Genomic DNA, 27,371 nt, shown 5'->3' on the forward strand with positions numbered 1-27,371 from the left:
TTTTTTAGAGCTCTATAGTGTTTGCACACAAAATGGTTATGCAGCACTAACATCATACATCGTACCAGAACAAAAAAAATGTATATTCTGCAGGATGAGATTAACATTAATACAACCCTCATGTGAAGTAAATATAGTAAAAACGACCGTCTGCAGCTGCGTCTCGTCATTTTCATAAAAGAAAATATGATGAAAATCATTAGGATTTGACATTTTTGGAGCCTGTCAACAAACCAAACACAAACAAGATTTTTGGGCTGTTTTAATTCCTCCAGCACTGCAGACTTTCATTCCAATGATGTTTTGTTTCGTTGTGTGTGTTTGATTTGAATATTGCAAAACACTGGCCATTGCGTCCTTAGTTCAGATCCTCTATGAATAGAAGCATTCATTATTTGTTTTTCTCAAATTGACAAATTATATTTGCATTGTTCAATGTATGAATGTTAAATTAAATATTTATATATATAATAATATAAGTTTTTATATACTTAATTATATAAAAAAATAATGTAATTCATTTGTTATTTCCTTCCTTCCTTCCTACCCTCTAGCCTCCGTACCCCTACATCTCCTCCTCTGATTACCTGCGGATGGCGGGCGAGATCGTCACCTTGGCGTCAGGAATCTTCTTTTTCCTCACCAACGTGAGTCACGGCGCGCCCACACTTTTTCGGTGGATTGCTCGTTGGCTGTTTTAAGCTGAGTTGTCATTGTTGAAAAATGTCTCCTGCTCTTTGCAGATTAAAGACGTTTTCCTGAAGAAGTGTCCTGGGGTGAAGTCTTTATTTATTGATGGATCCTTTCAGCTGCTGTAGTAAGTCCCCCCCCCCCCCCCCATCCTTCATCCTTCCTCCTCCACTTCCTCCTCCTCATCTGCTGCATCTTGACAACTTTTACCCAAGGCAAATGTTTGCCTCCTCTCAATTGAGTCCTCTAATTGATATCTCAGCCTCCTCCCTGGCATGTTTTAATAGTTTTGCATCTTTAATTAAACCCGTGATCCAAACAAAGAGCAGATAATGTCAAGTGCCTCTCTGAACCGTCTCACTTTAAATCAACAACGTGTGTTTTTTTTTCCCCATTTGTGTCCTCTCTAGTTTCATCTACTCTGTACTGATCGTAGTCACAGCTGCTCTCTACCTGTCTGGCATTAAAGCCTACGTGTCAGTGATGGTGTTTGCACTTGTGCTGGGCTGGATGAACACACTTTACTTCACCAGAGGCCTAAAGCTCACTGGCACCTACAGTATAATGATACAGAAGGTGAGACACGTGGCAGAAAATGAGTCAGTGCTGAATATCACTGTTGATAAATCGTAACCCTTTTTTATTATGATTATTATTTTCAGATTCTTTTCAAAGACCTTTTCAGATTCCTGCTGGTGTATGTGCTCTTCATGATTGGATATGCATCAGGTAGGCTTATGTCCATCTCATTTTTACAGATCTGTGTCATGATGTCAAGGAACGCATTATGGGACATTTCCCGAATTGCTCTCTCGCTGAGAGGTTATTAAGGTTCAGCTCAGACATGGTTGACCGAGCTAAGCGTTAAGCAAACAGGGTGTTTGAGAAGAAGAAGTGGACAGAAACAACATCTAACATTTGATTGTATCAACACACAAGCAGAATATTGATTATCAACTGTGGTAAATCACAGAGGGAAAAGAAAAGATGATGAAGACATATGAGATTTTGATCAGTGATGCACAATTTGGACATTTTGCCGATATCTAAGGAGTGCTTGGGTCAATAACCGATACACGGGTTTCCCTGCACCTAACTGCAGAGGTCATTAGTCTCTTCTGATAGGTAGAATATATAAATTGTCTTCATTGATCAAAATAAATAAACGTAAAAACCTATTGACCTATTTAGGGTATATTGTTGTCAGATCTTGGTGTGTTTGCCGATATCCGACGATACATTTTAAAGCAAATATCGTGACGATAATATCGTTTATCTTTAATCCTGATGGGACACTATGTTGACAAAAGCATTTGGACACCTGACCTGTAATGACATATTTAAATACATATACAGGACTATAATATGGAGTTGGTCCCTCTTTTGCAGCTTCCACACTTCTTCTTGGAAGACTTTCCTCAACATTATGATTATGTGTTTCTATGTGAATTTGTGTCAAGTGTCAAGTCAAACCTCGTCTTTATAGTCGTTGCTTTGTGCACTGGGACATGTTAGAATAGAAAAGGACCTTCTTCGAAACTCTTGCCACGAAGTTGGAAGCCAAAATGTCTTTGTATGCTGAAGTGTTAAGATTATTCTTATTTGGGGATAAGGGGCAAAGCCTGATTGAAACACCTGAATTCAATACTTATACAGTGTTAAATAACCTTAAGAAAAATGATCACAGTTTTCTAAAATGTCACCTCCTTTGGCCTTCGTACTAACCGAGTCTGGAATCGAATCTGGAGGCGGAGAGATTGTGTTACTCAGTGCTGCACACAACCTGACGGACTCTTAACACTCTCTTTTTGACGAGTCATTAAGAACGGCCCCTAGGCACAGAATGACAGAACATTTTAGTGGTTTTGATACCTTGACTTTTCAATACCACCACTATACCTTGAAACCAGTCATCAGCCCTTGCTCACACATAAATAACCTGTGCAAAGGAATGAGAAGGAGGGAATTATGCACCATTACATTATGGATGTATTGAAGCTGTAGTAGTAGAAGAAGAAGAAGTTTCAATTCTTTTAATCCAAGCTAAATGTCTTTACTTAAAGTAAATAGTGTGTAAATAATGTGTTTCCAGTGTTAATGCAAACCACCCATACTAGCAATTATTTTCATAGTCGATTCATCTGTCCATTATTTTCCCAAACAATGTTGATCAGTGTTTCCCAAACCTGAAAATTATGATGTTCTCAAATGTCTTCTTTTGTTCACAAACCAAAACTATTCAATTTTAATGATTGAATTTTAGAAGCTGAAAACTCTGAAAACTTGTTTCAATTATTGAAAAACACTTTGTGGATTCATAGAGAAACTGTGTCATGTGGGGCTGTGGTGTTATGTGGCTGTTTCGACCTGCTAATAGTCCTTGTGCCTGACTGGCTTTAAAATGAATATGAGAGTTGTGTGGATTTCTGCATCTAACTCTCAGTTACACGGTGTATTCCTGTGATTTACAGAATGTTGAACTATATCTTCTCTTTTCCATTCACTGGTCACAGATGCATAACCCTGCCTCCTCTGTCCTCCCCTCACAGCTCTGGTGTCCCTGCTGATGGAGTGTCCTCCACCAGGAACCGAGTGTGACGGGGACTGTCCTACCTACCCCAAGTGCAGGGAGCCGGACACTTTTAGCACCTTCCTGCTGGACCTTTTCAAACTCACCATTGGGATGGGAGAGCTGGATATGATCCATGGCGCACAGTATCCTGCAGTCTTCCTCATCCTGTTGGTGACTTATATTATCCTGACATTTGTGCTGCTGCTCAACATGTTGATCGCTCTGATGGGGGAGACGGTGGGACAGGTGTCGAAGGAAAGCAAGAAGATCTGGAAGCTTCAGGTGATGTGGTGTATGTTGTGTTTACTAAACTGCTCACTGCAGCTCAATAAACTCCCCTTTGGGAAGGGCAACCAGAACAACTACAGCAGGAACAACTTCTATTCCTGCTCCTCCACTGGTAGCAATTCATAGTATAGTATGTCGTCCAAAATCGGGCCAAATATTCATATTTAGTATGTCGTCCAAAAAGTCACCAAAAATTCATACTTTAGTATGTCGTCCAAAAAGTCACCAAAAATTCATACTTTAGTATGTCGTCCAAAATCGGGCCAAAAATGTATACTTGAGTATGTCTTCCAAAAAGTCACCAAAAATTCATACTTTAGTATGTCGTCGAAATTCGGGCTAAAAAGTCATAGATTAGTACGTCGTCGAAAAAGTCATCAAAAATGTCACCAACGACATACAAACCTATGACGTTTTTTGTCAAATTTTGGACGACATACTAACCTATGACTTTTTTGTCTCATTTTGGACGACATACTAACCTATGACTTTTTAAAATGATTTTGGACGACATACTTACCTATAACTTTTTTGTCACATTTTGGACGAAATACTAAAGTATGACTTTTTTCTCAAATTTGGACGACATACTAACCTATGACTTTTTTGTCACATTTTGGACGAAATACTAAAGTATGACTTTTTTCTCAAATTTTGGACGACATACTAACCTATGACTTTTTTGTCACATTTTGGACGACATACTAACCTATGACTTTTTTGAGTGATTTTGGACGACATACTAACCTATGACTTTTTTGTCACATTTTGGACGACATACTAACCTATGACTTTTTTGTCAAATTTTGGACGACATACTAACCTATGACTTTTTTGAGTGATTTTGGACGACATACTAACCTATGACTTTTTTGTCACATTTTGGACGACATACTAACCTATGACTTTTTTGTCACATTTTGGACAACATACTAACCTATGACTTTTTTGTCAAATTTTGGATGATATACCATACTTTGACTTTTTTGTAACATTTTGGACGACATACTAACCTATGACTTTTTTGTCACATTTTGGACAACATACTAACCTATGACTTTTTTGTCAAATTTTGGATGATATACCATACTTTGCCTTTTTTGAGTGATTTTGGACGACATACTAAAGTATGACTTTTTTGTCACATTTTGGACGACATACTAACCTATGACTTTTTTGTCTCATTTTGGACGACATACTAACCTATGACTTTTTAAAGTGATTTTGGACGACTATGACTTTTTTGAGTGATTTTGGACGACATACTAAAGTATGACTTTTTTGAGTGATTTTGGACAACATACTAACCTATGACTTTTTGGAGTGATTTTGGACGACATACTAACCTATGACTTTTTTGTCACATTTTGGACGACATACTAACCTATGACTTTTTTGTCACATTTTGGACGACATACTAACCTATGACTTTTTTTTCACATTTTGGATGACATACAAACCTATGACTTTTTTGTCACATTTTGGACGACATACTAACCTATGACTTTTTTGTCAAATTTTGGATGACATACCATATTATGACTTTTTTGAGTGATTTTGGACAACATACTAACCTATGACTTTTTTGTCAAATTTTGGATAACATACCATATTATGACTTTTTTGTCACATTTTGGAGGACATACTAACCTATGACTTTTTTGTCACATTTTGGAGGACATACTAACCTATGACTTTTTTCTCAAATTTTGGACGGCATACTAACCTATGACTTTTTTGTCTCATTTTGGACGACATACTAAAGTATGACTTTTTTGTCACATTTTGGACGACATACTAAAGTATGACTTTTTTGTCAAATTTTGGACGACATACTAACCTATGACTTTTTTGTCACATTTTGGACGACATACTAACCTATGACTTTTTTGAGTGATTTTGGACGACATACTAACCTATGACTTTTTTGTCACATTTTGGACGACATACTAACCTATGACTTTTTTGAGTGATTTTGGACGACATACTAACCTATGACTTTTTTGTCACATTTTGGACAACATACTAACTTATGACTTTTTTCTCAAATTTTGGACGGCATTCTAACCTATGACTTTTTTGTCTCATTTTGGACGACATACTAACCTATGACTTTTTTGAGTGATTTTGGACGACATACTAACCTATGACTTTTTTGAGTGATTTTGGACGACATACTAACCTATGACTTTTTTGAGTGATTTTGGACGACATACTAACCTATGACTTTTTTGAGTGATTTTGGACGACATACTAACCTATGACTTTTTTGTCACATTTTGGACGACATACTAACCTATGACTTTTTTGTCACATTTTGGACAACATACTAACTTATGACTTTTTTCTCAAATTTTGGACGGCATTCTAACCTATGACTTTTTTGTCTCATTTTGGACGACATACTAACCTATGACTTTTTTGTCACATTTTGGACAACATACTAACTTATGACTTTTTTCTCAAATTTTGGACGACATACTAACCTATGACTTTTTAAAGTGATTTTGGACGACATACTAACCTATGACTTTTTTGTCACATTTTGGACGACATACAAACCTATGACTTTTTGGTCACATTTTGGAGGACATACTAACCTATGACTTTTTTCTCAAATTTTGGACGGCATACTAACCTATGACTTTTTTGTCTCATTTTGGACGGCATACTAAAGTATGACTTTTTTGTCACATTTTGGACGACATACTAACCTATGACTTTTTTGTCTCATTTTGGACGACATACTAACCTATGACTTTTTAAAATGATTTTGGACGACATACTTACCTATGACTTTTTTGAGTGATTTTGGACGACATACTATACTGTGACTTTTTTGTCACATTTTGGACGACATACTAAAGTATGACTTTTTTGTCAAATTTTGGACGACATACTAACCTATGACTTTTTTGTCACATTTTGGACGACATACTAACCTATGACTTTTTTGAGTGATTTTGGACGACATACTAACCTATGACTTTTTTGTCACATTTTGGACGAAATACTAAAGTATGACTTTTTTCTCAAATTTTGGACGACATACTAACCTATGACTTTTTTGTCACATTTTGGACGACATACTAACCTATGACTTTTTTTGAGTGATTTTGGACGACATACTAACCTATGACTTTTTTGTCACATTTTGGACGACATACTAACCTATGACTTTTTTGTCAAATTTTGGACGACATACTAACCTATGACTTTTTTGAGTGATTTTGGACGACATACTAACCTATGACTTTTTTGTCACATTTTGGACGACATACTAACCTATGACTTTTTTGTCACATTTTGGACAACATACTAACCTATGACTTTTTTGTCAAATTTTGGATGATATACCATACTTTGACTTTTTTGTAACATTTTGGACGACATACTAACCTATGACTTTTTTGTCACATTTTGGACAACATACTAACCTATGACTTTTTTGTCACATTTTGGACGACATACTAACCTATGACTTTTTTGAGTGATTTTGGACGACATACTAACCTATGACTTTTTTGTCACATTTTGGACGAAATACTAAAGTATGACTTTTTTCTCAAATTTTGGACGACATACTAACCTATGACTTTTTTGTCACATTTTGGACGACATACTAACCTATGACTTTTTTTGAGTGATTTTGGACGACATACTAACCTATGACTTTTTTGTCACATTTTGGACGAAATACTAAAGTATGACTTTTTTCTCAAATTTTGGACGACATACTAACCTATGACTTTTTTGTCACATTTTGGACGACATACTAACCTATGACTTTTTTTGAGTGATTTTGGACGACATACTAACCTATGACTTTTTTGTCACATTTTGGACGACATACTAACCTATGACTTTTTTGTCAAATTTTGGACGACATACTAACCTATGACTTTTTTGAGTGATTTTGGACGACATACTAACCTATGACTTTTTTGTCACATTTTGGACGACATACTAACCTATGACTTTTTTGTCACATTTTGGACAACATACTAACCTATGACTTTTTTGTCAAATTTTGGATGATATACCATACTTTGACTTTTTTGTAACATTTTGGACGACATACTAACCTATGACTTTTTTGTCACATTTTGGACAACATACTAACCTATGACTTTTTTGTCAAATTTTGGATGATATACCATACTTTGCCTTTTTTGAGTGATTTTGGACGACATACTAAAGTATGACTTTTTTGTCACATTTTGGACGACATACTAACCTATGACTTTTTTGTCTCATTTTGGACGACATACTAACCTATGACTTTTTAAAGTGATTTTGGACGACTATGACTTTTTTGAGTGATTTTGGACGACATACTAAAGTATGACTTTTTTGAGTGATTTTGGACAACATACTAACCTATGACTTTTTGGAGTGATTTTGGACGACATACTAACCTATGACTTTTTTGTCACATTTTGGACGACATACTAACCTATGACTTTTTTGTCACATTTTGGACGACATACTAACCTATGACTTTTTTTTCACATTTTGGATGACATACAAACCTATGACTTTTTTGTCACATTTTGGACGACATACTAACCTATGACTTTTTTGTCAAATTTTGGATGACATACCATATTATGACTTTTTTGAGTGATTTTGGACAACATACTAACCTATGACTTTTTTGTCAAATTTTGGATAACATACCATATTATGACTTTTTTGTCACATTTTGGAGGACATACTAACCTATGACTTTTTTGTCACATTTTGGAGGACATACTAACCTATGACTTTTTTCTCAAATTTTGGACGGCATACTAACCTATGACTTTTTTGTCTCATTTTGGACGACATACTAAAGTATGACTTTTTTGTCACATTTTGGACGACATACTAAAGTATGACTTTTTTGTCAAATTTTGGACAACATACTAACCTATGACTTTTTTGTCACATTTTGGACGACATACTAACCTATGACTTTTTTGAGTGATTTTGGACGACATACTAACCTATGACTTTTTTGTCACATTTTGGACGACATACTAACCTATGACTTTCTTGAGTGATTTTGGACGACATACTAACCTATGACTTTTTTGTCACATTTTGGACGACATACTAACCTATGACTTTTTTGTCACATTTTGGACAACATACTAACTTATGACTTTTTTCTCAAATTTTGGACGGCATTCTAACCTATGACTTTTTTGTCTCATTTTGGACGACATACTAACCTATGACTTTTTTGAGTGATTTTGGACGACATACTAACCTATGACTTTTTTGAGTGATTTTGGACGACATACTAACCTATGACTTTTTAAAGTGATTTTGGACGACATACTAACCTATGACTTTTTTGTCACATTTTGGACGACATACAAACCTATGACTTTTTGGTCACATTTTGGAGGACATACTAACCTATGACTTTTTTCTCAAATTTTGGACGGCATACTAACCTATGACTTTTTTGTCTCATTTTGGACGGCATACTAAAGTATGACTTTTTTGTCACATTTTGGACGACATACTAACCTATGACTTTTTTGTCTCATTTTGGACGACATACTAACCTATGACTTTTTAAAATGATTTTGGACGACATACTTACCTATGACTTTTTTGAGTGATTTTGGACGACATACTATACTGTGACTTTTTTGTCACATTTTGGACGACATACTAAAGTATGACTTTTTTGTCAAATTTTGGACGACATACTAACCTATGACTTTTTTGTCACATTTTGGACGACATACTAACCTATGACTTTTTTGAGTGATTTTGGACGACATACTAACCTATGACTTTTTTGTCACATTTTGGACAACATACTAACTTATGACTTTTTTCTCAAATTTTGGACGACATACTAAAGTATGACTTTTTTGAGTGATTTTGGACGACATACAAACCTATGACTTTTTTGTCACATTTTGGACGACATACTAACCTATGACTTTTTTGTCAAATTTTGGATGACATACCATATTATGACTTTTTTGAGTGATTTTGGACGACATACTAAAGTATGACTTTTTGTGTGATTTTGGACGACATAGTGTTTTTTTGTTTCAAATGAATACCGTGCCTTGTAATGTATGTAGTTTCAATTGGCCTAGTGGTCTATGACGTGCCCTTTTGGATGCCATCCTTCCCCAGAGAGCACTGGTTCGAATCCCACCCCTGACAGTAACTATGACTTTTTTTAGGTGATTTTGGACGACAAACTAACCTATGAATTTTTTGTCACATTTTGGACGACATACTGTACTATGACTTTTTTTTGTCAAATTTTGGACGACATACTAACCTATGACTTTTTTGTCACATTTTGGACGACATACAAACCTATGACTTTTTGAGTGATTTTGGACGACATACTAAAGTATGACTTTTTTGAGTGATTTTGGACGACATACTAAAGTATGACTTTTTTGTCAAATTTTGGACGACATACTAACCGATGACTTTTTTGTCTCATTTTGGACGACATACTAACCTATGACTTTTTTGTCACATTTTGGACGACATACTAACCTATGACTTTTTTGAGTGATTTTGGACGACATACTAACCTATGACTTTTTTGTCACATTTTGGACGACATACAAACCTATGACTTTTTGGTCACATTTGGACGACATACTAACCTATGACTTTTTTCTCAAATTTTGGACGGCATACTATCCTATGACTTTTTTGTCACATTTTGGACGACATACTAAAGTATGACTTTTTTGTCAAATTTTGGACGACATACTAACCTATGACTTTTTTGTCTCATTTTGGACGACATACTAACATATGACTTTTTAAAATGATTTTGGACGACATGCTTACCTATGACTTTTTTGAGTGATTTTGCACGACATACTAACCTATGACTTTTTTGTCACATTTTGGACGACATACTAACCTATGACTTTTTTCTCAAATTTTGGACGGCATACTAACCTATGACTTTTTTGTCTCATTTTGGACGGCATACTAAAGTATGACTTTTTTGTCACATTTTGGACGACATACTAACCTATGACTTTTTGGAGTGATTTTGGACGACATACTAACCTATGACTTTTTTGTCACATTTTGGACGACATACTAACCTATGACTTTTTGGAGTGATTTTGGACGACATACTAACCTATGACTTTTTTGTCACATTTTGGACGACATACTAACCTATGACTTTTTAAAGTGATTTTGGACGACATACTAACCTATGACTTTTTTGTCACATTTTGGACGACATACTGTACTATGACTTTTTTTTGTCAAATTTTGGACGACATACTAACCTATGACTTTTTTGTCACATTTTGGACGACATACAAACCTATGACTTTTTGAGTGATTTTGGACGACATACTAAAGTATGACTTTTTTGAGTGATTTTGGACGACATACTAAAGTATGACTTTTTTGTCAAATTTTGGACGACATACTAACCGATGACTTTTTTGTCTCATTTTGGACGACATACTAACCTATGACTTTTTTGTCACATTTTGGACGACATACTAACCTATGACTTTTTTGAGTGATTTTGCACGACATACTATACTATGACTTTTTTGAGTGATTTTGGACGACATACTAACCTATGACTTTTTTGTCACATTTTGGACGACATACAAACCTATGACTTTTTGGTCACATTTGGACGACATACTAACCTATGACTTTTTTGTCTCATTTTGGACGACATACTAACATATGACTTTTTAAAATGATTTTGGACGACATGCTTACCTATGACTTTTTTGAGTGATTTTGCACGACATACTAACCTATGACTTTTTTGTCACATTTTGGACGACATACTAACCTATGACTTTTTTCTCAAATTTTGGACGGCATACTAACCTATGACTTTTTTGTCTCATTTTGGACGGCATACTAAAGTATGACTTTTTTGTCACATTTTGGACGACATACTAACCTATGACTTTTTGGAGTGATTTTGGACGACATACTAACCTATGACTTTTTTGTCACATTTTGGACGACATACTAACCTATGACTTTTTGGAGTGATTTTGGACGACATACTAACCTATGACTTTTTTGTCACATTTTGGACGACATACTAACCTATGACTTTTTAAAGTGATTTTGGACGACATACTAACCTATGACTTTTTTGTCACATTTTGGATGACATACAAACCTATGACTTTTTTGTCACATTTTGGACGACATACTAACCTATGACTTTTTTGTCAAATTTTGGATGACATACCATATTATGACTTTTTTGAGTGATTTTGGACGACATACTAAAGTATGACTTTTTGTGTGATTTTGGACGACATAGTGTTTTTTTGTTTCAAATGAATACCGTGCCTTGTAATGTATGTCGTTTCAATTGGCCTAGTGGTCTATGATGTGCCCTTTTGGATGCCATCCTTCCCCAGAGAGCACTGGTTCGAATCCCACCCCTGACAGTAACTATGACTTTTTTTAGGTGATTTTGGAAGACAAACTAACCTATGAATTTTTTGTCACATTTTGGGCGACATACTGTACTATGACTTTTTTTTGTCAAATTTTGGACGACATACTAACCTATGACTTTTTTGTCACATTTTGGACGACATACAAACCTATGACTTTTTGAGTGATTTTGGACGACATACTAAAGTATGACTTTTTTGAGTGATTTTGGACGACATACTAAAATTATGACTTTTTTGTCAAATTTTGGACGACATACTAACCGATGACTTTTTTGTCTCATTTTGGACGACATACTAACCTATGACTTTTTTGTCACATTTTGGACGACATACTTACCTATGACTTTTTGAGTGATTTTGGACGACATACTAAAGTATGACTTTTTTGAGTGATTTTGGACGACATACTAAAGTATGACTTTTTTGTCAAATTTTGGACGACATACTAACCGATGACTTTTTTGTCTCATTTTGGACGACATACTAACCTATGACTTTTTTGTCACATTTTGGACGACATACTAACCTATGACTTTTTTGAGTGATTTTGCACGACATACTATACTATGACTTTTTTGAGTGATTTTGGACGACATACTAACCTATGACTTTTTTGTCACATTTTGGACGACATACAAACCTATGACTTTTTGGTCACATTTGGACGACATACTAACCTATGACTTTTTTGTCTCATTTTGGACGACATACTAACATATGACTTTTTAAAATGATTTTGGACGACATGCTTACCTATGACTTTTTTGAGTGATTTTGCACGACATACTAACCTATGACTTTTTTGTCACATTTTGGACGACATACTAACCTATGACTTTTTTCTCAAATTTTGGACGACATACTAACCTATGACTTTTTTCTCAAATTTTGGACGGCATACTAACCTATGACTTTTTTGTCTCATTTTGGACGGCATACTAAAGTATGACTTTTTTGTCACATTTTGGACGACATACTAACCTATGACTTTTTGGAGTGATTTTGGACGACATACTAACCTATGACTTTTTTGTCACATTTTGGACGACATACTAACCTATGACTTTTTGGAGTGATTTTGGACGACATACTAACCTATGACTTTTTTGTCACATTTTGGACGACATACTAACCTATGACTTTTTAAAGTGATTTTGGACGACATACTAACCTATGACTTTTTTGTCACATTTTGGATGACATACAAACCTATGACTTTTTTGTCACATTTTGGACGACATACTAACCTATGACTTTTTTGTCACATTTTGGACGACATACTAACCTATGACTTTTTTGTCAAATTTTGGATGACATACCATATTATGACTTTTTTGAGTGATTTTGGACGACATACTAAAGTATGACTTTTTGTGTGATTTTGGACGACATAGTGTTTTTTTGTTTCAAATGAATACCGTGCCTTGTAATGTATGTCGTTTCAATTGGCCTAGTGGTCTATGATGTGCCCTTTTGGATGCCATCCTTCCCCAGAGAGCACTGGTTCGAATCCCACCCCTGACAGTAACTATGACTTTTTTTAGGTGATTTTGGAAGACAAACTAACCTATGAATTTGTTGTCACATTTTGGACGACATACTGTACTATGACTTTTTTTTGTCAAATTTTGGACGACATACTAACCTATGACTTTTTTGTCACATTTTGGACGACATACAAACCTATGACTTTTTGAGTGATTTTGGACGACATACTAAAGTATGACTTTTTTGAGTGATTTTGGACGACATACTAAAGTATGACTTTTTTGTCAAATTTTGGACGACATACTAACCGATGACTTTTTTGTCTCATTTTGGACGACATACTAACCTATGACTTTTTTGTCACATTTTGGACGACATACTTACCTATGACTTTTTTGAGTGATTTTGCACGACATACTATACTATGACTTTTTTGAGTGATTTTGGACGACATACTAACCTATGACTTTTATGTCACATTTTGGACGACATACAAACCTATGACTTTTGGTCACATTTGGACGACATACTAACCTATGACTTTTTTGTCACATTTTGGACGACATACTAAAGTATGACTTTTTTGTCAAATTTTGGACGACATACTAACCTATGACTTTTTTGTCTCATTTTGGACGACATACTAACATATGACTTTTTAAAATGATTTTGGACGACATGCTTACCTATGACTTTTTTGAGTGATTTTGCACGACATACTAACCTATGACTTTTTTGTCACATTTTGGACGACATACTAACCTATGACTTTTTTCTCAAATTTTGGACGGCATACTAACCTATGACTTTTTTGTCTCATTTTGGACGGCATACTAAAGTATGACTTTTTTGTCACATTTTGGACGACATACTAACCTATGACTTTTTGGAGTGATTTTGGACGACATACTAACCTATGACTTTTTTGTCACATTTTGGACGACATACTAACCTATGACTTTTTGGAGTGATTTTGGACGACATACTAACCTATGACTTTTTTGTCACATTTTGGACGACATACTAACCTATGACTTTTTTCTCAAATTTTGGACGGCATGCTAACCTATGACTTTTTTGTCTCATTTTGGACGGCATACTAAAGTATGACTTTTTTGTCACATTTTGGACGACATACTAACCTATGACTTTTTGGAGTGATTTTGGACGACATACTAACCTATGACTTTTTTGTCACATTTTGGACGACATACTAACCTATGACTTTTTGGAGTGATTTTGGACGACATACTAACCTATGACTTTTTTGAGTGATTTTGGACGACATACTAACCTATGACTTTTTTGAGTGATTTTGGACGACATACTAACCTATGACTTTTTTCTCAAATTTTGGACGACATACTAACCTATGACTTTTTAAAGTGATTTTGGACGACATACTAACCTATGACTTTTTTGTCACATTTTGGATGACATACAAACCTATGACTTTTTTATCACATTTTGGACGACATACTAACCTATGACTTTTTTGTCAAATTTTGGATGACATACCATATTATGACTTTTTTGAGTGATTTTGGACGACATACTAAAGTATGACTTTTTGTGTGATTTTGGACGACATAGTGTTTTTTTGTTTCAAATGAATACCGTGCCTTGTAATGTATGTAGTTTCAATTGGCCTAGTAGTCTATGACGTGCCTTTTTGGATGCCATCCTTCCCCAGAGAGCACTGGTTCGAATCCCACCCCTGACAGTAACTATGACTTTTTTTAGGTGATTTTGGACGACAAACTAACCTATGAATTTTTTGTCACATTTTGGACGACATACTTACCTATGACTTTTTTGAGTGATTTTGCACGACATACTATACTATGACTTTTTTGAGTGATTTTGGACGACATACTAAAGTATGACTTTTTTGAGTGATTTTGGACGACATACTAAAGTATGACTTTTTTGTCAAATTTTGGACGGCATACTAACCTATGACTTTTTTGTCTCATTTTGGACGGCATACTAAAGTATGACTTTTTTCTCAAATTTTGGACGGCATCCTAACCTATGACTTTTTTGTCACATTTTGGACAACATACTAAAGTATGACTTCTTTGTCAAATTTTGGACGACATACTAACCTATGACTTTTTTGTCTTTTTGGACAACATACTAACCTATGACTTTTTAAAATGATTTTGGACGACATGCTTACCTATGACTTTTTTGAGTGATTTTGCACGACATACTAACCTATGACTTTTTTGTCACATTTTGGACGACATACTAACCTATGACTTTTTTCTCAAATTTTGGACGGCATACTAACCTATGACTTTTTTGTCTCATTTTGGACGTCATACTAAAGTATGACTTTTTTGTCACATTTTGGACGACATACTAACCTATGACTTTTTAAAGTGATTTTGGACGACATACTAACCTATGACTTTTTTGTCACATTTTGGACGACATACTAAAGTATGACTTTTTTGTCAAATTTTGGACGACATACTAACCTATGACTTTTTTGTCTTTTTGGACAACATACTAACCTATGACTTTTTAAAATGATTTTGGACGACATGCTTACCTATGACTTTTTTGAGTGATTTTGCACGACATACTAACCTATGACTTTTTTGTCACATTTTGGACGACATACTAACCTATGACTTTTTACTCAAATTTTGGACGGCATACTAACCTATGACTTTTTTGTCTCATTTTGGACGTCATACTAAAGTATGACTTTTTTGTCACATTTTGGACGACATACTAACCTATGACTTTTTAAAGTGATTTTGGACGACATACTAACCTATGACTTTTTTGTCACATTTTGGATGACATACAAACCTATGACTTTTTTGTCACATTTTGGACGACATACTAACCTATGACTTTTTTGTCAAATTTTGGATGACATACCATATTATGACTTTTTTGAGTGATTTTGGACAACATACTAACCTATGACTTTTTTGTCAAATTTTGGATGACATACCATACTATGACTTTTTTGAGTGATTTTGGACGACATACTAAAGTATGACTTTTTGTGTGATTTTGGACGACATAGTGTTTTTTTGTTTCAAATGAATACCGTGCCTTATGATGTATGTAGTTTCAATTGGCCTAGTGTTCTATGACGTACCCTTTTGGATGCCATCCTTCCCCAGAGAGCACTGGTTCGAATCCCACCCCTGACAGTAACTATGACTTTTTTTGGTGATTTTGGACGACAAACTAACCTATGAATTTTTTGTCACATTTTGGACGACATACTATGACTTTTTTTTGTCAAATTTTGGACGACATACTAACCTATGACTTTTTTGTCACATTTTGGACGACATAAAAACCTATGACTTTTTGAGTGATTTTGGACGACATACTAAAGTATGACTTTTTTGAGTGATTTTGGACGACATACTAACCTATGAGTTTTTTGTCTCATTTTGGACAACATACTAACCTATGACTTTTTTGTCACATTTTGGACGACATACTTACCTATGACTTTTTTGAGTGATTTTGCACGACATACTATACTATGACTTTTTTGAGTGATTTTGGACGACATACTAACCTATGACTTTTTTGTCACATTTTGGACGACATACAAACCTATGACTTTTTGGTCACATTTTGGACGACATACTAACCTATGACTTTTTTGAGGGATATTGGACGACATACTAAAGTATGACTTTTTTGTCACATTTTGGACAACATACTAAAGTATGACTTTTTTGTCACATTTTGGACGACATACTAACCTATGACTTTTTTGTCACATTTTGGACAACATACTAAAGTATGACTTTTTTGATACATTTTGGACGACATACTAACCTATTACTTTTTTGAGGGATATTGGACGACATACTATACTATGACTTTTTTGTCAAATTTTGGACGACATACTAACCTATGACTTTTTTGTCACATTTTGGACGACACACTAAAGTATGACTTTTTGTCAAATTTTGAACGACATACTAAAGTATGACTTTTTTGACAAATTTTGGACGACATACTAACCTATGACTTTTTTGTCACATTTTGGACAACAAACTAACCTATGACTTTTTTGACACATTTTGGACAACATACTTAATTATGACTTTTTTGTCACATTTTGGACGACATACTAACCTATGACTTTTTTGAGTGATTTTGGACGACATACTAAAGTATGACTTTTTTGTCACATTTTGGACGACATACTAACCTATGACTTTTTTGTCACATTTTGGACGACATACTTACCTATGACTTTTTTGTCACATTTTGGACGACATACTAACCTATGACTTTTTGGTCACATTTTGGACGACATACTAACCTATGACTTTTTTGTCACATTTTGGACGACATACTAAATTATGACTTATTTGTCACATTTTTGACGACATACTAACCTATGACTTTTTTGAGTGATTTTGGACGACATACTTAAGTATGACTTTTTTGTCAAAGTTTGGACGACATACTAACCTATGACTTTTTTGTCTCATTTTGGACGACATACTAACCTATGACTTTTTTGTCACATTTTGGACGACATACTTACCTATGACTTTTTTGTCACATTTTGGACGACATACTAACCTATGACTTTTTGGTCACATTTTGGACGACATACTAACCTATGACTTTTTTGAGGGATATTGGACGACATACTAAAGTATGACTTTTTTGTCACATTTTGGACAACATACTAAAGTATGACTTTTTTGTCACATTTTGGACGACATACTAACCTATGACTTTTTTGTCACATTTTGGACAACATACTAAAGTATGACTTTTTTGTCACATTTTGGACGACATACTAACCTATGACTTTTTTGAGGGATATTGGACGACATACTAACCTATGACTTTTTTGTCACATTTTGGACAACATACTAAAGTATGACTTTTTTGTCACATTTTGGACGACATACTAACCTATCACTTTTTTGTCACATTTTGGACAACATACTAAAGTATGACTTTTTTGTCACATTTTGGACGACATACTAACCTATGACTTTTTTATCCCCACTTTATTTATAATTTTTCCATATCAAAAGTATTTATACAAGCATTTATTACACAAGTTGTTAACACTGCCCCCCACCCCCCACCCCCCATCCAGGTGGCATCCCCACAAATACATTCACACTGTACAAACTACAAACCCGGTAACACAACACGGAAAGGGAAAACACAAAAACAAATAAATATAAACAAATACAAAAACACACACCAACAAAAATGACTCAAACGATCTGTAGCGACGAGTATGGTCGTAACACCAACAATTTCGACATACTAACCTATGACTTTTTTTCACATTTTTGGACGACATACTAACCTATGACTTTTTTGAGTGATTTTGGACAACATACTAAAATATGACTTTTTTGTCAAATTTTGGACGACATACTAACCTATGACTTTTTGGTCAAATTTTGGACGACATACTAAAGTTTGACTTTTTTGTCACATTTTGGACGACAAACTAATCTATGATTTTTTTGAGTGATTTTTGAAGACATACTAACCTATGACTTTTTTGTCTAATTTTGACGACATACTAACCTATGACTTTTTTGTCTAATTTTGACGCCATACTAACCCATGACTTTTTTTGTCACATTTTGGACGACATACTAACCTATGACTTTTTTGAGTGATTTTGGACGACATACTAACCTATGACTTTTTTGTCACATTTTGGACGACATACTAACCATTGACTTTTTTGTCACATTTTGGACGACATACTAACCTATGACTTTTTTGAGGGATATTGGACGACATACTAACCTATGACTTTTTTGTCAAATTTTGGACGACATACTGACCTATGAACTTTTTGTCACATTTCGGACAACATACTAAAGTATGACTTTTTTTAGTCATTTTGGACGACATACTAAATTATAACTTTTTTGTCACATTTTGGACGACATAGTAAATTATGACTTTTTTGTCACATTTTTGACGACATACTAACCTATGACTTTTTTGAGTGATTTTGGACGACATACTATATTATGACTTTTTTGTCAAATTTTGGACGACATATAAACCTATGACTTTTTTGTCACATTTTGGACGACATACTAACCTATGACTTTTTGGTCACATTTTGGACGACATACTAACCTATGACTTTTTTGTCACATTTTGGACGACATACTGACCTATGAACTTTTTGTCACATTTCGGACAACATACTAAAGTATGACTTTTTTGAGTGATTTTGGACGACAAACTAATCTATGATTTTTTTGAGTGATTTTTGACGACATACTAACCTATGACTTTTTTGTCTAATTTTGACGACATACTAACATATGACTTTTTTGTCTAATTTTGACGCCATACTAACCCATGACTTTTTTGTCACATTTTGGACGACATACTAACCTATGACTTTTTTGACACATTTTGGACAACATACTAAATTATGACTTTTTTGTCACATTTTTGACGACATACTAACCTATGACTTTTTTGTCACATTTTGGACGACATACTAACCTATGACTTTTTTGTCACATTTTGGACGACATACTAACCTATGACTTTTTTGAGGGATATTGGACGACATACTTAAGTATGACTTTTTTGTCAAATTTTGGACGACATACTGACCTATGAACTTTTTGTCACATTTCGGACAACATACTAAAGTATGACTTTTTTGAGTGATTTTGGACGACATACTAACCTATGACTTTTTTTCACATTTTGGACGACATACTAAATTATGACTTTTTTGTCACATTTTGGACGACATACTAACCTATGACTTTTTTTTCACATTTTTGGACGACATACTAACCTATGACTTTTTTGAGTGATTTTGGACAACATACTAAAATATGACTTTTTTGTCAAATTTTGGACGACAAACTAAAGTATGACTTTTTTGTCAGATTTTGGACGACAAACTAATCTATGACTTATTTGTCATATTTTGGACGACATACTAAAATATGACTTATTTGTCATATTTTGGACGACATACTAAAATATGACTTTTTTGTCAAATTTTGGACGACATACTAAAGTATGACTTTTTTGAGTGATTTTGGACGACATACTAACCTATGACTTTTTTGTCACATTTTGGACGACATACTAACCTATGACTTTTTTGTCACATTTTGGACGACATATTAACCTATGACTTTTTTGAGGGATTTTGGACGACATACTGACCTTTGAACTTTTTGTCACATTTCGGACAACATACTAAAGTATGACTTTTTTGAGTGATTTTGGACGACATACTAACCTATGACTTTTTTGTCACATTTTGGACGACATACTAAATTATGACTTTTTTGTCACATTTTGGACGAAAAGGACGAAAAGAATGACGAAAAGTCATACTAACCTATGACTTTTTTTCACATTTTTGGACGACATACTAACCTATGACTTTTTTGAGTGATTTTGGACAACATACTAAAATATGACTTTTTTGTCAAATTTTGGACGACATACTAAAGTTTGACTTTTTTGTCACATTTTGGACGACAAACTAATCTATGATTTTTTTGAGTGATTTTTGAAGACATACTAACCTATGACTTTTTTGTCTAATTTTGACGACATACTAACCTATGACTTTTTTGTCTAATTTTGACGCCATACTAACCCATGACTTTTTTTGTCACATTTTGGACGACATACTAACCTATGACTTTTTTGAGTGATTTTGGACGACATACTAACCTATGACTTTTTTGTCACATTTTGGACGACATACTAACCATTGACTTTTTTGTCACATTTTTGACGACATACTAACCTATGACTTTTTTGAGTGATTTTGGACGACATACTAACCTATGAACTTTTTGGTCACATTTTGGACGACCTACTAAATTATGACTTTTTTGTCACATTTTTGACGACATACTAACCTATGACTTTTTTGAGTGATTTTGGACGACATACTAAAGTATGACTTTTTTGTCAAATTTTCGAGGACATACTAACCTATGACTTTTTTGTCACATTTTGGACGACATACTAACCTATCACTTTTTTGTCACATTTTGGACGACAAACTAATCTATGATTTTTTTGAGTGATTTTTGACGACATACTAACCTATGACTTTTTTGTCTAATTTTGACGACATACTAACATATGACTTTTTTGTCTAATTTTGACGCCATACTAACCCATGACTTTTTTTGTCACATTTTGGACGACACACTAAAGTATGACTTTTTGTCAAATTTTGAACGACATACTAAAGTATGACTTTTTTGACAAATTTTGGACGACATACTAACCTATGACCTTTTTGTCACATTTTGGACGACATACTAACCCATGACTTTTTTGACACATTTTGGACAACATACTAAATTATGACTTTTTTGTCACATTTTTGACGACATACTAACCTATGACTTTTTTGAGTGATTTTGCACGACATACTATACTATGACTTTTTTGAGTGATTTTGGACGACATACTAACCTATGACTTTTTTGTCACATTTTGGACGACATACAAACCTATGACTTTTTGGTCACATTTGGACGACATACTAACCTATGACTTTTTTGTCTCATTTTGGACGACATACTAACATATGACTTTTTAAAATGATTTTGGACGACATGCTTACCTATGACTTTTTTGAGTGATTTTGCACGACATACTAACCTATGACTTTTTTGTCACATTTTGGACGACATACTAACCTATGACTTTTTTCTCAAATTTTGGACGACATACTAACCTATGACTTTTTTCTCAAATTTTGGACGGCATACTAACCTATGACTTTTTTGTCTCATTTTGGACGGCATACTAAAGTATGACTTTTTTGTCACATTTTGGACGACATACTAACCTATGACTTTTTGGAGTGATTTTGGACGACATACTAACCTATGACTTTTTTGTCACATTTTGGACGACATACTAACCTATGACTTTTTGGAGTGATTTTGGACGACATACTAACCTATGACTTTTTTGTCACATTTTGGACGACATACTAACCTATGACTTTTTAAAGTGATTTTGGACGACATACTAACCTATGACTTTTTTGTCACATTTTGGATGACATACAAACCTATGACTTTTTTGTCACATTTTGGACGACATACTAACCTATGACTTTTTTGTCACATTTTGGACGACATACTAACCTATGACTTTTTTGTCAAATTTTGGATGACATACCATATTATGACTTTTTTGAGTGATTTTGGACGACATACTAAAGTATGACTTTTTGTGTGATTTTGGACGACATAGTGTTTTTTTGTTTCAAATGAATACCGTGCCTTGTAATGTATGTCGTTTCAATTGGCCTAGTGGTCTATGATGTGCCCTTTTGGATGCCATCCTTCCCCAGAGAGCACTGGTTCGAATCCCACCCCTGACAGTAACTATGACTTTTTTTAGGTGATTTTGGAAGACAAACTAACCTATGAATTTGTTGTCACATTTTGGACGACATACTGTACTATGACTTTTTTTTGTCAAATTTTGGACGACATACTAACCTATGACTTTTTTGTCACATTTTGGACGACATACAAACCTATGACTTTTTGAGTGATTTTGGACGACATACTAAAGTATGACTTTTTTGAGTGATTTTGGACGACATACTAAAGTATGACTTTTTTGTCAAATTTTGGACGACATACTAACCGATGACTTTTTTGTCTCATTTTGGACGACATACTAACCTATGACTTTTTTGTCACATTTTGGACGACATACTTACCTATGACTTTTTTGAGTGATTTTGCACGACATACTATACTATGACTTTTTTGAGTGATTTTGGACGACATACTAACCTATGACTTTTATGTCACATTTTGGACGACATACAAACCTATGACTTTTGGTCACATTTGGACGACATACTAACCTATGACTTTTTTGTCACATTTTGGACGACATACTAAAGTATGACTTTTTTGTCAAATTTTGGACGACATACTAACCTATGACTTTTTTGTCTCATTTTGGACGACATACTAACATATGACTTTTTAAAATGATTTTGGACGACATGCTTACCTATGACTTTTTTGAGTGATTTTGCACGACATACTAACCTATGACTTTTTTGTCACATTTTGGACGACATACTAACCTATGACTTTTTTCTCAAATTTTGGACGGCATACTAACCTATGACTTTTTTGTCTCATTTTGGACGGCATACTAAAGTATGACTTTTTTGTCACATTTTGGACGACATACTAACCTATGACTTTTTGGAGTGATTTTGGACGACATACTAACCTATGACTTTTTTGTCACATTTTGGACGACATACTAACCTATGACTTTTTGGAGTGATTTTGGACGACATACTAACCTATGACTTTTTTGTCACATTTTGGACGACATACTAACCTATGACTTTTTTCTCAAATTTTGGACGGCATGCTAACCTATGACTTTTTTGTCTCATTTTGGACGGCATACTAAAGTATGACTTTTTTGTCACATTTTGGACGACATACTAACCTATGACTTTTTGGAGTGATTTTGGACGACATACTAACCTATGACTTTTTTGTCACATTTTGGACGACATACTAACCTATGACTTTTTGGAGTGATTTTGGACGACATACTAACCTATGACTTTTTTGAGTGATTTTGGACGACATACTAACCTATGACTTTTTTGAGTGATTTTGGACGACATACTAACCTATGACTTTTTTCTCAAATTTTGGACGACATACTAACCTATGACTTTTTAAAGTGATTTTGGACGACATACTAACCTATGACTTTTTTGTCACATTTTGGATGACATACAAACCTATGACTTTTTTATCACATTTTGGACGACATACTAACCTATGACTTTTTTGTCAAATTTTGGATGACATACCATATTATGACTTTTTTGAGTGATTTTGGACGACATACTAAAGTATGACTTTTTGTGTGATTTTGGACGACATAGTGTTTTTTTGTTTCAAATGAATACCGTGCCTTGTAATGTATGTAGTTTCAATTGGCCTAGTAGTCTATGACGTGCCTTTTTGGATGCCATCCTTCCCCAGAGAGCACTGGTTCGAATCCCACCCCTGACAGTAACTATGACTTTTTTTAGGTGATTTTGGACGACAAACTAACCTATGAATTTTTTGTCACATTTTGGACGACATACTATACTATGACTTTTTTTTGTCAAATTTTGGACGACATACTAACCTATGACTTTTTTGTCACATTTTGGACGACATACAAACCTATGACTTTTTGAGTGATTTTGGACGACATACTAAAGTATGACTTTTTTTAAATGATTTTGGACGACATACTAAAGTATGACTTTTTTGTCAAATTTTGGACGACATACTAACCTATGACTTTTTTGTCTCATTTTGGACGACATACTAACCTATGACTTTTTTGTCACATTTTGGACGACATACTTACCTATGACTTTTTTGAGTGATTTTGCACGACATACTATACTATGACTTTTTTGAGTGATTTTGGACGACATACTAAAGTATGACTTTTTTGAGTGATTTTGGACGACATACTAAAGTATGACTTTTTTGTCAAATTTTGGACGGCATACTAACCTATGACTTTTTTGTCTCATTTTGGACGGCATACTAAAGTATGACTTTTTTCTCAAATTTTGGACGGCATCCTAACCTATGACTTTTTTGTCACATTTTGGACAACATACTAAAGTATGACTTCTTTGTCAAATTTTGGACGACATACTAACCTATGACTTTTTTGTCTTTTTGGACAACATACTAACCTATGACTTTTTAAAATGATTTTGGACGACATGCTTACCTATGACTTTTTTGAGTGATTTTGCACGACATACTAACCTATGACTTTTTTGTCACATTTTGGACGACATACTAACCTATGACTTTTTTCTCAAATTTTGGACGGCATACTAACCTATGACTTTTTTGTCTCATTTTGGACGTCATACTAAAGTATGACTTTTTTGTCACATTTTGGACGACATACTAACCTATGACTTTTTAAAGTGATTTTGGACGACATACTAACCTATGACTTTTTTGTCACATTTTGGACGACATACTAAAGTATGACTTTTTTGTCAAATTTTGGACGACATACTAACCTATGACTTTTTTGTCTTTTTGGACAACATACTAACCTATGACTTTTTAAAATGATTTTGGACGACATGCTTACCTATGACTTTTTTGAGTGATTTTGCACGACATACTAACCTATGACTTTTTTGTCACATTTTGGACGACATACTAACCTATGACTTTTTACTCAAATTTTGGACGGCATACTAACCTATGACTTTTTTGAGTGATTTTGGACGACATACTAAAGTATGACTTTTTTGTCAAATTTTGGACGGCATACTAACCTATGACTTTTTTGTCTCATTTTGGACGGCATACTAAAGTATGACTTTTTTCTCAAATTTTGGACGGCATCCTAACCTATGACTTTTTTGTCACATTTTGGACAACATACTAAAGTATGACTTCTTTGTCAAATTTTGGACGACATACTAACCTATGACTTTTTTGTCTTTTTGGACAACATACTAACCTATGACTTTTTAAAATGATTTTGGACGACATGCTTACCTATGACTTTTTTGAGTGATTTTGCACGACATACTAACCTATGACTTTTTTGTCACATTTTGGACGACATACTAACCTATGACTTTTTTCTCAAATTTTGGACGGCATACTAACCTATGACTTTTTTGTCTCATTTTGGACGTCATACTAAAGTATGACTTTTTTGTCACATTTTGGACGACATACTAACCTATGACTTTTTAAAGTGATTTTGGACGACATACTAACCTATGACTTTTTTGTCACATTTTGGACGACATACTAAAGTATGACTTTTTTGTCAAATTTTGGACGACATACTAACCTATGACTTTTTTGTCTTTTTGGACAACATACTAACCTATGACTTTTTAAAATGATTTTGGACGACATGCTTACCTATGACTTTTTTGAGTGATTTTGCACGACATACTAACCTATGACTTTTTTGTCACATTTTGGACGACATACTAACCTATGACTTTTTACTCAAATTTTGGACGGCATACTAACCTATGACTTTTTTGTCTCATTTTGGACGTCATACTAAAGTATGACTTTTTTGTCACATTTTGGACGACATACTAACCTATGACTTTTTAAAGTGATTTTGGACGACATACTAACCTATGACTTTTTTGTCACATTTTGGATGACATACAAACCTATGACTTTTTTGTCACATTTTGGACGACATACTAACCTATGACTTTTTTGTCAAATTTTGGATGACATACCATATTATGACTTTTTTGAGTGATTTTGGACAACATACTAACCTATGACTTTTTTGTCAAATTTTGGATGACATACCATACTATGACTTTTTTGAGTGATTTTGGACGACATACTAAAGTATGACTTTTTGTGTGATTTTGGACGACATAGTGTTTTTTTGTTTCAAATGAATACCGTGCCTTATGATGTATGTAGTTTCAATTGGCCTAGTGTTCTATGACGTACCCTTTTGGATGCCATCCTTCCCCAGAGAGCACTGGTTCGAATCCCACCCCTGACAGTAACTATGACTTTTTTTGGTGATTTTGGACGACAAACTAACCTATGAATTTTTTGTCACATTTTGGACGACATACTATGACTTTTTTTTGTCAAATTTTGGACGACATACTAACCTATGACTTTTTTGTCACATTTTGGACGACATAAAAACCTATGACTTTTTGAGTGATTTTGGACGACATACTAAAGTATGACTTTTTTGAGTGATTTTGGACGACATACTAACCTATGAGTTTTTTGTCTCATTTTGGACAACATACTAACCTATGACTTTTTTGTCACATT

At 34.2% G+C, this 27,371-nt stretch overlaps 1 protein-coding gene across 1 annotated transcript in view; it reads left to right on the forward strand.

Moving 5' to 3' along the window:
• The window catches only part of trpv4 (transient receptor potential cation channel, subfamily V, member 4), a 45,249-nt gene that overhangs the window by 8,684 nt on the left and 9,194 nt on the right, over positions 1-27,371 (forward strand). The window contains exons 10-14 of the mRNA XM_058635065.1: positions 555-647; positions 744-817; positions 1,101-1,266; positions 1,353-1,419; positions 3,240-3,544. Coding sequence (XP_058491048.1) covers positions 555-647; positions 744-817; positions 1,101-1,266; positions 1,353-1,419; positions 3,240-3,544 — 705 coding nt within the window. The remainder of the gene's footprint in view (positions 1-554; positions 648-743; positions 818-1,100; positions 1,267-1,352; positions 1,420-3,239; positions 3,545-27,371) is intronic.

Source organism: Solea solea, chromosome 8 (assembly GCF_958295425.1).
Source record: "Solea solea chromosome 8, fSolSol10.1, whole genome shotgun sequence".
In the NCBI taxonomy this organism is placed as follows: domain Eukaryota; kingdom Metazoa; phylum Chordata; class Actinopteri; order Pleuronectiformes; family Soleidae; genus Solea; species Solea solea.